This window comes from Cnephaeus nilssonii (assembly GCF_951640355.1).
Source record: "Cnephaeus nilssonii genome assembly, chromosome: 11".
In the NCBI taxonomy this organism is placed as follows: Eukaryota; Metazoa; Chordata; class Mammalia; order Chiroptera; family Vespertilionidae; genus Cnephaeus; species Cnephaeus nilssonii.
In genome coordinates, this window is record NC_137082.1 from 42356827 (window position 1) to 42371468 (window position 14642).

The 14642-nt window shown below is 44.8% G+C and overlaps 1 protein-coding gene across 1 annotated transcript in view; it reads left to right on the forward strand.

Moving 5' to 3' along the window:
• Positions 1-1438: 1438 nt before the first annotated feature.
• LOC307107495 (O-acyltransferase like protein-like) overlaps positions 1439-14642 on the forward strand; it is a gene marked incomplete at both ends in the record, with an annotated part of 45651 nt that continues 32447 nt past the window's right edge. The window contains 3 exons of the mRNA XM_079784730.1: positions 1439-1592; positions 10075-10214; positions 11562-11640. Of these exons, the coding sequence (XP_079640856.1) occupies positions 1439-1592; positions 10075-10214; positions 11562-11640 (373 nt within the window). The remainder of the gene's footprint in view (positions 1593-10074; positions 10215-11561; positions 11641-14642) is intronic.

The following is a 14642-nucleotide window of genomic DNA, read 5'->3' on the forward strand; positions in this document are numbered from 1 at the left end:
TGCCAACTGGGCTTCCTATCCTATTTTTATGCCCAGTGAATTTCCTTGCATGAAACAGGTGCTTAAAATGTCTTCATAAAACAAATGTGTCTCCTTAAACCTTGATTAATCATAATTTTATTTCTTAGGAGTTGGGAAAAACAGAAGGGTCTTGAGCTATTTAGTTTCCCAAAAGTAAGATTATCTTTTTTTCTTCTTTTTATTTAGGTGGTATTTTAAAACCATTTAGGTGGTTTTTATTACTAAAGATTAAAGCGTGGCTTTGTGTTCTGCTCATTGTATAGCCTCCCCTCCCCCAGGTGACAAAAGATGGAATCTTTAACACTGAATTCTAAAAGCAATTTCATATTTTCAATGACTACACTATATCAACAACTGGCTTGGAAACTAATCCAGGTTTTAGAGGTTTTTCTGTTTGATCACCCAGGGCCCTCACCAGAACACGACGGCACCTTGATCTTGGACTTGGAGGCTCCAGAAGTGCGAGCAATAAATGTCTGTTGTTTATCAGGTACCCGGTCTGCGGTATCCTGTTCAGCAGCCCCAGTGGACCCAAACAGAGGGCCGGGGGCTGGGATGCTATGGCCCCTGGGAAGCCAGGGACCGCAGGAAGTCCAGCGGAGTCCCAGCCACCCACAGGTGCGGACTTGTTCCCACAGTGTAAACAAGGTTTGTGTCATATTTTCACTGTCGTTAGGGAGGTTGCTATTTAAAGACAGCCTTTCTGGAAAGATAATATTTACACCCTGAGAAATCCAGACCCACACATTCTATGTTTTCTGAAAGTAGGTGAGCACCATCACTGTGGACCTCTGTCAGCCGCATTTCCTTCCCGGGATGTGCGTCCTAAGTAAGCCCCAGGAGATGACACGCCTGCGTATTGGTCCCACTGCAAGGCGGCTCTTTCCGTGGGGGAGTTCATCCCTCCCGCACCGTGGGGCTCTCAAGTCCGCAAACACATTAACAGATGCGTGAAAAACCCAGATGATCACGGAGAAGCCCTTCTTCGCTGGTCACTTATCCGAATGTTTCATAGGTTGGATTCATAATCATTTCCGGAGAAAACCAAATATTGCCGCTTAACATCCTCGATATATTTTTTAAACCAGAGGTATACGCAAGAAGGGCCAACTAGAGAAAATCTAGCCTCGCCCATGTTAATCTGCATAACTAAAGGAGCCAGGTGGTCAGCGGCCCCACAGCCACAGCACCGCTTTCCTCAACAATAGCGAGTTGTGTATAAATCGGTTTCCATGGTTTGCTCATCTCGGTCGCTTTGCAGGTGGCTGAGGAGACACAGCTTGTCGCTGCGTGTTAAGGACCGAGCAATGTCACATTCCCTCCCCGCCTCCCCCAACAAGTTATAGACCAGTGTTTCATAAATATAAGGCTCTTTGTCTAAGCGGGGAGCTTTATCCTGACAGGTTAAGGGACAATGATGGCCCCAACGTTACTATTTTTTCTGATTTCTTTTCAGTTTCAATTACCCTTTGTTTTTCCTGCAAGAAACATTTCTCTCAAGTGCAGGCGAGACACTGATGAATTCCTTTCTGATCTGAATTCAGTGGAGCCCAAAGAATACGCTCTAAGAAGTAAGTGGGTTTCCCTGGCCCGTCGGGTAGGTGAACACAGGGCAATCTAAGGTTAGTGCTGGGCATCTTAGAAAAACTCTCGAGAATTTCAAGCACAGAACCCAATGGGGAAGACAAGACGAGCCTCGGTTTATAAATTGCACCAGGAATCGAGGCGGGGGGAGGAATATTTCTTGCAGAAGGCGATAGGGATAGTGGTATCAATTCTAGCCAGGAGTCTCCTGAAGACCAACCCCTGACTAAGATGAAAATGGTCTGTATATTGTATGATGCTGTTTGTTGTTATTGAAGTTGATAACGTTCCTCTGGCGTGTAAGATAGCTTGCGTTGTTTCTTTTTCTAGACATTTCATCCACTTTGGAGAATGGATTCCTTCATGATTCAGGGAACCAATCTTGCCTGTTATATGTTCCATAGTCAGTTCTGAGGGTGTGTTAGTGAGTGGACTGGCTCAGGCTGGAAAAAGTTCAACTGTCGCCAGACCTCTTTGCATGGGATATGGATGGATGTCAGGCTGCCGTATTTATTTATTTTTGTAGTTTTCCCAAAATTATTCTCCCAACTAAAGGGACATGTAACCTTCCTGCCAGAAGGGGGCAGGAAATCAGATTCGCTTTCAGTGAGGTAACCTCTGTGGGGGAAGGATTAATTGTTGATGCTGATGGAAACCACCAAAAAGGAAAAATGTAGAAATTCACTCTTTCCAAAGCCAGAAAACCGATCATAGCGATTTACATTTCCATTTCGACCACATTGATTTTGTATTGGAAAACATTCAGTAGCATAATACACATCATACAGATAAACAAAGTTTGGGCTTCCTATTGGGTAATTCAAAATAGCGCATGGTTCGAAACAAATGCCATCCTACAGTTGATTAGGTGTCCTGATATTTAATGAGCTGGTGGGAAAAGATAAATCCTCCTAATCCCATAGCTATTTTCAAGTCCCTTGCTGGAACTGATGTTTTGCTGCGACACTCGGTGATAGTGACAGGGAAGATTCTGACAAACCTGGGCCTAATAAGCTAGCCAGCAAAATTCAGAAGGTACAATGACCACCTCGGATTCCCGGTGATGAGGGGGCGGCACATCTTCCCATTATTAGTCCCAGTTTTTTTTGTTAACGCTTTATTTGCCCTAAAAGTCCCTCTAGCCATGCACCAACGATGTTCTAGCTGTAGAAGCCTGAAAATTAAAAGTCTTTATTTGTTTAGTTAAGAAAAGTTCCCCAAGATGAATGGTCCAAGGAAGAATTGAATGACTTACATAAATGGGACAGATGACAATCGCTTAATTTAATACCTGACAAATACTGCTAACTCGGGTTGTTTTAACTGATTTTCATTCTAATGCACCAGAAAACACTGGACGTTTTGCCTAAGGCTTCCGAGTTGCTGTGGTCTTCGTTCTCAGTGTGGTTTTCTTTGCTGAGGGACGTGGATGGAAAAATAAGGAGTCGGTATTTAGAGAGTACTTTTTCATGGCAGGCACCGCTCCCGGGGCAGGAGTTGTCTCATGTAGTACCCCACCCCCACTATGGGGAGGGTGTTTTTATCATCCACATTTTATAAATGAGAAAATGGAGCCACAGAGATGTATTTTGCTTGAAGTAAATGGCAGAGAGAGGATTTGAGTCCAGGTCATCTGTTCCCAAGCCTGTACTTTCCATCTCTGCCTAAAATAAGTAACAAGAGAAACAAGGGTGAAAAAAAAAAAACCAGCAGCAAAAGGAATGAGGCAGAGCAACATGTATCAATGAGGGAATACACAGAAATAACACCAACGAAAACGTTGTGGAAGAATATATACAATATGTAAGTTTTTAGAAATGACGGTGCTCCATTGCTCAGGGAGACACCCATACGGTGCTGATGGAAAGGAATGCCTGAGAACGGAATCTCCACATTCAGCTAGAGGCTGCCTCAGAGTGGAGGGTGCCTAGGGTGGGGAGGCCACAGGGGACCCATCAGATTTCAAACGATGGGTCAAGTTTTATTTTTTAAGCTGGGTGATGGGAACATAGGTGTTTCATTATTTTTTCTTATGCCTTTTTAATATGTTAAATGTTGCATAATGTTTTAAAACTCCATCCCAATGCAAAGCATACTAGTAGAGGTGATAAGCAGCGGGATCTCTGATAGTGGGCGGGGCTCTGAGGAGTGAGGTGTAGAGAGAGGGTGGATGGAATTCAGGCAGAGACGTGTGGTCTTGCAGAGAGGACTCGAGCCAATGTTCTCTGACTTCGGCCATCCAGGGATCCCATCTCTCTATAAACTTGTCACACCTTCCCCAAGCTCACAGCTTCTCGCCATGGCCCAGAGCCTCTCCCACCATGCCTCACAAGCTAACTAGTAGCATTTTAGAATAGCCACTTGGAGAGGGTGGTTGTCCTCTAGATAGACACGGTGAAACCCTAACCCCTGGATTACCCAGGTGGGCCCTCAGTGCAATCACATAGATCCTTGGAAGAGGGAGGCAGAGAGAGATTTGACACACACACAGAGGACTTGCTGATGTGACCTTTTTTGGAAATAGGGTCTTTGTAGACATATTAGTAGTCAAATTAAGAGAAGTTCCTACTGGATTAAGGAGTAGCCCCAATCCAATGGCTGGTATTCTTATAAGAGGGCAATAGAGACACACAAGGATGCCCTCTATGAGAGGCAGAGATTGGAGTGATGTGTCTGTAAACCAGGGAAAGCCAAGAATTGCCAGCCACCGCTGGAAGTTAGGAGAGAGGCATGGAAGATTCTCCTTTCGAACCTCCCGAAGGAACCATCCTGATTTCAGACTTCTGGTCTCCAGGGCTGTGGGACAACCGATTTCTGTTGTTTTCAGCCACCAGTTTGTGAAAATTTGTTAAGACAGCCCTAGGAAACAAACTCAGAGAACTGTGGCCTCTCGGACACAGCCGCTGGAATAAACAGCATGCATTTGTGATCTGAGATGAAGACAAAAGCAAATCACTCTCAGGTCCTGGAACTCATTTTTCCTAAGACAGACCAGATCCACCCCTGGCCATCTCTTACGGCCCAACCAGACCCACTCGGAGCGCTGTCTGCGGCAGCGGCCTCGCACGGGCGGCTGTTTATGTGGAATGAAAACTGTGTTCATCATCCTGAGGCCTCTGTGGTTTCACATGATTTCTGCATTTTCCTGCCCTTTATTCCTTAGGGATGGAGAGGGGAGGAGGAGACCTCTGGTTCCCAGCAGCCTGCAGGGTTCTTCATTTCCTGTTTCCTCTCATCTGCTAACATCCTTGAAATCTTCCCCAAGAAGCTACTTTTGCTGTAAAACTTTCTTAACAATCCAGGTCCTTTCTCCCTGGTCCCGTACCAGGTCCCTCAGGTCCCTCTGGAGGCTGGGCTGCTGAGCTTCCTACTCTGATCACTTGCTCCCCTGGGCTTCCTCGTTTGTCTCCTGGAATGATTATTTCCTGCCTCCTGTGTGTCTCATCTTCTGTCCGGGAAGCCTGGGCCTGTGGTGTATGCCCCTGTGAGAGGAGGCGGTCACAGGGGGTCACTCACTCGGCTGGCCTTTGTTCTCCTCCGGTCATCAGTGGAGGACCGGCTACTTGATTTGCATTCTCGGAAGTTGCCTCTTTTCCTGTCCAGCTGTCAGTCTGGAGGGCGTCTCACTCAAGGCCAGCCTCCTCTCCGGTGCTGGAGCTGGGCACAGAAAAGTGGCTGGCACCCAGGGAATCCCGTTCTAGAGAAAGGGAGACACAGCAGCTCCACTGACATTTCTGGGCTAACTGGATTTATGAAACATGGTCCTCCCAAGATAACCACATTCTAACTCCTGGGACCTGCGAATGTTGCCTTATATGGAAACAGAAGCTTCACAGATGTACTTAAGCTAAAGAATTTGAGATGGGGAGATTGTCTTGGATTATTCAGGTAGGCCCTTAAGTGCAATCACATAGATCCTTGGAAGAGGGAGGCCGAGGGAGATTTGACACACACACACACCACACCACACACACACACACACACACACACACACACACACACACACACACACAGGACAAGGTGATGTGGCGTGAGCCAAGGATGCCGGCGGCTACCAGAAGCGGGAAGGGGCAGAGAACAGATTCTCCCCTGGAGCCTGCAGGAGGGCAGCCCTGGTGACACCTTGATTTCAGTGATGATGATTTTGGACTTCCAGCCTCTAAACCCATGAGAAAGTACATTTCTGTGGTTTGAAGCCGCCCAGTTTGTGGACATTTGTTACAGCAGTCACAGAAAACCAATACACATGTTATACTTGTTGTGCAAGTCCAAGATTAATAGTTGACCAGACACAAGGGGGAATTCCAGGAGTTTTTTTGCAAAGAGCCTGCTTCAGGAAGTTGGAAATCAAATTGCTAGCACATTCAGATCGTTTTCTTACCAACAAGGAGATCTCTGGCAACAGCTGGTTAGCATTTTTTGCATATGCCCTGTATTGTCAGCTACAGGGCAAGGACTATTCAGTTCTCATTTTTAAAATTCTCCAATATAACACAGTGATATGATAGGTGCTTAATACATATTTGCTGTTAATGCTGAAGATAATCATCGCTTTCAGGTTCTGTTTGTGGCTTAGCATTCTAGAAGCTTCTGCCACCTTCAACATCATGGTAGAGGTGCATCCATATTTTAAGACCATTGGTTGAGGTCTTGCTTTCCTCCACTTAAACCCAGAAATTAATCAACTCTGCATTTTAATACCCATATATCATTGCCATCATGTGAGAAAGAAAATTTGTCTGCCAATTAGCCCAGCAGAATTGAAATGAGTTCTTTTTAATCTTTTCATAATGAAAACTTGGACCAACTGCCATCTGATGTGAAGTAGCAGGTGGGATTGATCATTAGTTTATTCTGTTCCTCCCTCCCATGATGATCACAATGGATTTTGATTTGGATGGTGCCCATGGCCAGGCATCTCAGGTCCTAGACAGAAACTAATTAAGGAGAAGGCAGGAAAAGGGCAACCTGTCCATTTGCATTTATAACCAGAAAGGAAGCTAATGCAATTGAAAAGTTGCATAGCATACAAAATAACCGCAGCTAGAAAATAATAAATCCAATCCAAGAAAACCAGTTCACAGAGCAAAACACCAACTGGAAAGAAAACTAGAATTTAACCTTCTAAAGTGAAGAATGGACTATTCCTCTGTATTCGCATTCATCCTTCAGGTGTTTACCTAATGGTGAAGACAAGCTCAGTATTGGCACCTCTCTTGTTTCTGTCTCCTTCAACTCTTATAGTTCCACAGCCGTGAACTGAAGGCTACAGAATTCGGGATACTCAGATAGTGATGGAGAAGGGAATTTATATAAATTTTATTTATATAAAATAGACTAAATAATTTCCGAGAGGAAGACTAAATAATTTCAGAGAGGAAGGGAGAGAGATAGAGAGGAAGGGAGAGAGATAGAGAGATAGAAACATCAACGATGAGATAGAATCATCAATTGGCTGCCTCCTGTACGCCCCATACTGTGGGGGACTGAGCCCGCAACCCGGGCATGTGCTCTTGGTCGGAATCAAAGCTGGGACCTTTTAGTCCGCAAGCCAATGCTCTATCCATTGAGCCAAACTGGCTAGGGCTATTTAGTCTATTTATAATAACTACATCCAGCTTTCAAAATTGTTGTTTTTCTTGACATGGGGAAGTCCTCAAAATACATTGGTGGACTTGGATTTGGGGTATTGAACTAAATTTTTTCAAAGTTTATTTCAATTCAGCAAATGTTTATTGAGCTCCTCTTTTGTCTCCATTAATGAAGACACGGATAATCTTTCCTGGGGTGGGGGAGAGGGAGTACCCTTCAGCCAACACTTAAAGAATGACTCAGCATTTTCCAGGCAGGTGGGAAGGAGGAACATTCCAGGCAGAAGGAGAGGCAAGTGCGGGCCTGGTGCATCCTGTACAACAGCAGAGGAAACGGGGGTAGGAGGATGAGACTGGAGAAACAAGTCTGGTCACGAAGGGCCTTTGAAACCATGCTCAGGAGTCTGGAATTAATCCTAAAGATTACAGCGACCAAGCCTGGCTGCACAGGGGATCACCTGGGAAATTCCGAAAAAGCAATTCATGCCCAAGCCCCACCCTGACCAATTAAGTCACCCTTTGTCAACGTGGGGCCTGGGCATTAGAACCATGGTTGGCAAACTGCGGCTCGTGAGCCATATGCGGCTCTTTGGCCCCTTGAGCGTGGCTCTTCCACAAAATACCACGGCCTGGGCGAGTCTATTTTGAAGAAGTGGCGTTAGAAGAAGTTTAAGTTTAAAAAATTTGGCTCTCAAAACAAATTTCAATCGTTGTACTGTTGATATTTGGCTCTGTTGACAAATGAGTTTGCTGACCACTGCATTAGAAGTTTTAAAATACGCCCCAGATGATCCTAATGTCTGCCCAGGATAGAGAATCACAGCTCTAGAGGTCCGCAAAGTTTTCCTCAAAGGACCAGACAGTAAATACTTTCGGTTTGTGGGCTGTACAACCTCTGTTGAAACTACTCAGTCCCATACAGGCCTACCTGGTTTTATTGCACTTAGCTTTATTGTGCTTCACAGATGTTGTGACTTTTACAAATTGCAGGCAAGACCTTCCACCAGCAAAAAGATTACGACTCACTTTATTGTGATACTCACTTTACTGCAGTGATCGAGAACCAACTTGCAGCATCTCTGAGGCATGCCTGTAGAAAGCAGCACTGACCCTGTGTAAAGGAGGGACATGGCTGTCCTCTAATGGTTTGTTGTTTATGGCAGTAATCTCTCCTTTTCCTCAGTTTTGCTTTCTGTGGTCTCAGTTACCTGTGCTCAACCTTGATTAGAAAATATTAAATGGAAAACTCCAGAAATAAATAGTTCATAGGTTTTTCCATTTTGGGCCATTCTGAGTAATGTGATGAGATCTTGAGTGGTCCTGCTGCATCCCACCTGGCCGTAATCCATCCCTTTGTGCAGCATCTCCACACTGTAGACACTCCCTCCTGTTAGTCACTTAGTAGGTTCACCAGGTTATCAGATAAGCTGTTGTGGGATCTCAGTGCTTGAGTTCAAGTCACCCTTATTTTACTTAATAATGGACTCAAAGCACCAGAGTAATGGTGCTGGCAATTCGGATTTGCCAAAGAGAGGCTGTAAAGTGCTTCCTTCAAGTGAAAAGGTGAGTACAGTATACAATGAGATGTTTTGAGGGAGAAACCACATTCACTTAGCTTTGATTGCAGTATATTGTTATAACTGTTCTATTTTATTATGAGTTATTGTTCTTAATCTCTTGCTGTACCTAATTTAACTTTATCATAGGTATCCTGTCTAATAAAGTGGGGATATGCTAATTAACCATCACTCCATCACAAAGATGGCTGCACCCACAGCTGAGGCCAAGTTCCCATAAGGAGCCTTAACGAACAATCAGCAGGGACCTGAGGCTACACCCCCCACCCCCCCGTGGGGCTTGATAGGGGACCTCAGGCCATGCCCCCCACCAGGTGGGGCTTGACAGGGGACTTCAGGCTGCGCCCCCCCACCCCGGGACCAGGCCGAGGGACCTCAGGCCACACCCCCTGCCCCTGCACCGGGCCAGGGGACCTGAGGCTGTGCCCCCCTGCCTCGGGGACCTCAGGCCATGCCCCCCACCCAGCGGGGCTTGACAGGGGATCTCAGGCTGTGTCCCACACCTGGTGAGGCTTGACAGGGGACCTCAAGGCATGCCCCCTGCCCCGGTCTGGGCTGGGGGACCTCAGGCCACGCCCCCCATCCTGGTGCTGGGTCAGGGGACCTGAGGCTATGTCCCCTGCCTGGTGGGGCTTGACAAGGGTGGGACTGGCTGGGTCTGGATCTAGCCCAATTTGGGGGGAGGTGGCCGGGTCTGGGTCTCACTCGATTTTGAGACGCATGCGGGTGTGTGGGGACTTGACTCTGGGTCCGGTGGTGTGCCCCAGACTCTGACAGGAGGAAGGTTTTCATATACATTTTACTAATTTTTTTTTCATCTCTGACACTTATATTATAGAGAAAGGGCAAATAGCAATATTAAATTATTTCCTCTAATTAATCCCCTTTTAATGTGCACAAATTTCGTGCACCAGGCCACTAGTGCATGTATAAGAAAAAAAAAACATAGTACTATACATAGGGTTTGGCACTATGTAGCACTGAGTGACAGATGTAGAAGCCGGAAATCTGAAGCACAAAGTTATTTCTGGAAATTAAAAATACACTTACACAGAAGATCACCTACAAATGAGAGGATACACATCGAACAACATGAGAGCATGCACCATTGTTCTCCCTCAACCATGAGAGGGATCGTGGATGCAAAATGCAGGCCCAGGGAGTGGCATCTGAATATACCTGTCTTTTGTTTTGGGCATTTAACTTTGATAGATTTAAATGGTGGAACCAAGTGCCTATAAATTCATTTGAAAGTGACACAAGGAAGCTAACTTTGCCCACTTCTTTTGCTTGAAATTCAGTGTATGACTCTGTCGGGAAACTTGGGAGCAATATTCTCAATGGGAACGTGGATAGACTGGGATCTTACAGTGAGTGCCTCTCCACCCACGCCCCATCCGGGAGCTTCCAGGGTCAGTACTGCAAGCTTCACATCCTGCAGGTGAGCGTGGGGACTGCGCGCATGCTCTTGAAGGACAAACGAACCTCACGCTATGGAACCCATTACAACTCCGCCAATTAGTCTTCTTAATTAAAAAAACAAAACACCTATTAAGATGTTTCTCAAAACATTAAAACTAAATTTTAAACAGTGGCAGAAAGTTGCTTGCATGCTCTGAGTGTGGGGCATGATAAGAGGCCGTTGTTCACAGACCACATAGGCCTTCAGATGTTCCTCCTACCGTAGTATATGAGGCAAGGCCTCTGGAGGACCTTCGTGGGAAATCCAAGGTCAAGTCCCAGCCAATACTCCTGAGCATTAACTCCTGACTTACCATCAGTGTTCGGAACACGAGGGAAGGTGGACTTCCCATTACCCATAATCCTGTCCCAGAAACAGAGTGCAACACAGGAATTTGAGGTCATCCTAGCAGATAGGCTGGGACTTCTAGGACCTTATCACTAAATCTGTTGACTGAAGTCACATGGCTCACTATCTTCTAAGCATGTTATTTTTTTTACTGCTGGGCGGGGGAGGGACTAGTAAAAGCATGGCCTCCTATTAAATACAAAGGTTGACTTTATGCATGTCACAACGCTAAAAGAAAATACATTACTGATTGGCTAATAACAACAGTATAAAATGATAAGCAATCCAAGGTCTCGGCTATTAATACCATAAAATGGTCTTACAATGGTCAACCATTGGACATAGGGAGATTGTCACCCAGCTCCACTTGTCCCCCTGAGAGTTATGATGGTTGCTTCAGGATTTAACCAGTGTGTACAAATGTCGCATCCTGTTTTCAAAGCAGATGAATGGCTTTGCTATCAGAGCAAAAGGTCAGGCCTACACAATCATGCAAGTTATATGTTCAGAAGCATCCCAGAAACCTTTACTTATAATTGGTATTTGTTTTATTGGGACAGGCATTCTAATTATTGGCTTGATTTATTTGTAAAATCTTTACTTGATCTATCGTGTCCTGCTAGGGTGAAATGACAAGTTGGCAGTATTATTAAAAATTGTAGGAGTGTTAACTTTTAATACGGGAGAGGGATACTCTGGGGCAAACTCCCACACTGGGGGCTGCTTTCCAAATAATCAGCTACATTAAGCCTTGGAGCATATTTTTATTTAAATATGGGTGCATCTGACGTTCCGTAAATCCACCAGAACTACTCTGTTATGGAAAAACCATCCCCAAAGAAGTCAGCCAACTTTCCCTCTTTCCCAGTGTGCTTAATTCATGTGTAGTGCCGCCACAGCCTTACTTACTTAGAAACCAGTGTGTATATATTCCATGGACGTTAGCATTAAGGAATGCTGTGGCCTTCTGTTTCCCAGGATGTAGCTGACTACAGTGTGGGCGTGTGTGTCCCTGATTCTTGTGCGGAAGAGGACGTGACTACGATGGCTCAGCTGGGTAGGTGCAAAAGAATCCCCAGGGCGCCCTAGCTAGTGTTCTCAGTGGTTAGAGCGTTGGCTCCTGCACTGAAGGGTCACAGGGTTCAATTCCCTTCCAAGGGCATGTACCTGGGTTGCAGGTTCAGTCCCCAGCCCTGGTTGGGGCACATACAGAGGCAGCCAATTGATGTGTCTCTCTCACATCTATGTTTTGGTTTTTTCCCCTCTTTCTCCTCACCCCTTCCCTCCCTTCCATTCTCTCTAAAAATCAATGGAAAAAATATCATTGGATGAGGATTAACAACAACAAAAAAGAATACCTAGTGAAACTATTGTCTCAGCATAAAGTTTGAAAAACCCCCAACTCCTCAGAGCCAAGAAAGGCCATTCTTTCCGGATCAAATGAACCTTTCATTCTGATAAATGCAATAAGCTGAGACTAATGGAGTTTTTTTTGCGGGGGCGGGGGTGGGGGTGGGAGGGGTTGGGAGTGGTGGTGGTGGCATAGGAAGGGAGAAGGCAGGAAGGAGGAGAAAGAATAAAGAGAAGGTAGGAGTTGCATCTTTATGCAATAAAATTTTAAAGTGAAACAACCTTCCCTCACAGTCAGCTCCTGGTTGGGTTTCTTTTCTTTTTTCTTCTTCTTCTTTTTTTTTTTTTTTGGTAATATATTTTTATTGATTTCAGAGAGGAAGGGAGAGGGAGAGAGAGATAGAAACATCAATGATGAGAGAATCATTGATCGGCTGCCTCCTGCACCCCCCTGCTAGGGATTGAGCCCACAACCTGTGCATGTGCCCTTGACTGGAATTGAAACCCAGGCCCTTCAGTCCACAGGCCAATGCTCTATCCACTGAGCCAAACCAGCTAGGGCGAGGTGTCTGGTTTCTATATTGCGAGTGTCCTGTGCTGGGGCCCATGTGTGGAGGTCTGTCAGCTGCCACATCCAGAATGAACTAGGATTGTGTGAGGCCCATGTGTGATCATGGATTAGTGGTAAGCGCCTAGCTTTGGTCCTGGTCGTCACCTCCCAGCTGTGTGATCCCGGGCAAATCACTTAATCTCCCCATACGTCTCCTCTTTCTCTCTATAGAGAGGGTAGGCAGGCCAGTCAGTCTGGATCCAACTCTTGGTGGCCTTCCAAACACTTTGGACCTTAACCTGCAGAACGTATACATTTTAGTTCGCATGAAAGCTGGTTTGATTTCCTCAACTCGTTCAAATTTTTCAAAGGAAGAGCTTTAAAGCCTAAAATTGTTGACTCTTGTGTTTATTCTGGTTACCAAAATAAGAACTAACATGGCAGCCCTGGCTAGTGTGGCTCAGTTGGTTTATCGTTATCCTGTACACTGAAAGGTTGTAGGTTCAATGCCCGGTCAGGGCACATGCCCGGGTTGCAGGCTCGATCCCCAGTAGGTGGCAAGCAGGAGGCAGCTAGCTATTCAGTTTCCCTTTTACATTGATGTTTCCCTCTCTCTCTCCATCTCCCTTCCTCTCTCTCAAAAATCAATTTAAAAATATTAAAAAAAAAAGAAAACACTGTTCCTCTATTCACAGAACCCTTCTGACACCAAAGGTGTGGGTTTCCCCCTCACATTATGTATTTCTAACACTAATTAACGGTAGGTAGTGCTGACCCCACACGTTAAAGGCACAGTCCCAAAAGATTTCCCCCTACTTCAGATGCCAGTTGGAAGTAGTGGGTTCCCAGATTACCCATTTCTGACTTGGCTGCAAATTAGGTGATCCCATGACACCCTCCTCGGATTTGATAATTTGCTCTAATGGCTCACAGAACTCAGGGAAACACTTTACTTACTACTCCTGGCTTATTACAAAGGACAGAACTCAGAAAGAGCCAAGTGGAAGAAATGCATAGGGCAAGGTGTGTGGGAAGGGGCACAAAGCATCCGTGCCCTCTCAGGGTGCACCCCGCCCCCCAGCACCTCAGTGTCTTCATCAACATGGAAGCTCTCTGAACCCCTTCCTTTAGGGTTCTCGTGGAGTTATATTAGGCACAATTGATTAATTCATTGGCCACTGGTGATTGACCCAATTCCCACCCCCTTTCTCTTCCCTAGAGATCAGAGATGGGGTGAAAGTTCCAACCCTCTTATCACAAGATTGGTTCTTTTCGGCACCCCCCCCCTCCCACCCGCAAGGAGTCCCCTCATTAGCAAAACCTCAAGTATGGTTAAAAGGAGCTTATTATGAATAACAGCAGTTGTTCCTCTCACCCCTAACACGCAGGAAATTCCAAGGGCTTTAGAAGCTCTGTACCAGGAACTGGGGATGAAGATCTAATATATATTTATTATGTCACAATATCACACACATTATTAAAAGTCCTCTTTTAAGTGTTTATATTGCAGCTAATCTTCAATAACCTTAATTTTCCTCTGAATTTATGATTATCCCTAGAGCTCTAGATACATTATTTATCTAGTCAAATATTTTATGTGCTTTTAAAAAGAAAACTGATTGTAATAAATCAAATTTTAATTTTAATTCTTGTTGAATAAGTCATAAATAGCCTAGCAACAAAGATAAATTTGCAGAGTTTTATTAAATTAGTATTTCAAGTGAATAAATGTCTCCCTAAATCTGAGTTAATGTTCATATGATTTAAGAGATTTATCAATTAGCCTAGTTTTTTAAATGCTAAGCCTATTAATCAGAATTGAATGAGAAAATAAAATTAGAATAAAATGGGAGGGTAGAAACTATTATTAATACAAATATATTTTATTTGTTTTCAAATTACAGTTGATATACAATATTATATTAGTTTCAGGTGTACAATATAGTGATTAGACATTTATATAACTTATGAAGTGATCACCCCCAGAAGTCTATTACCCATCTGACATCATATACAGTTATTACAATGTTATCGATTGTATTCCGTGTGCTGTACTTGACATCCCCATGACTAATTTAATAACAGGCAATTTGTACTTCTTAATCGCTTTCACCTTTTTTACTCAGCCTTCCAACCCCCTCCAATCTGGTGACCACCAA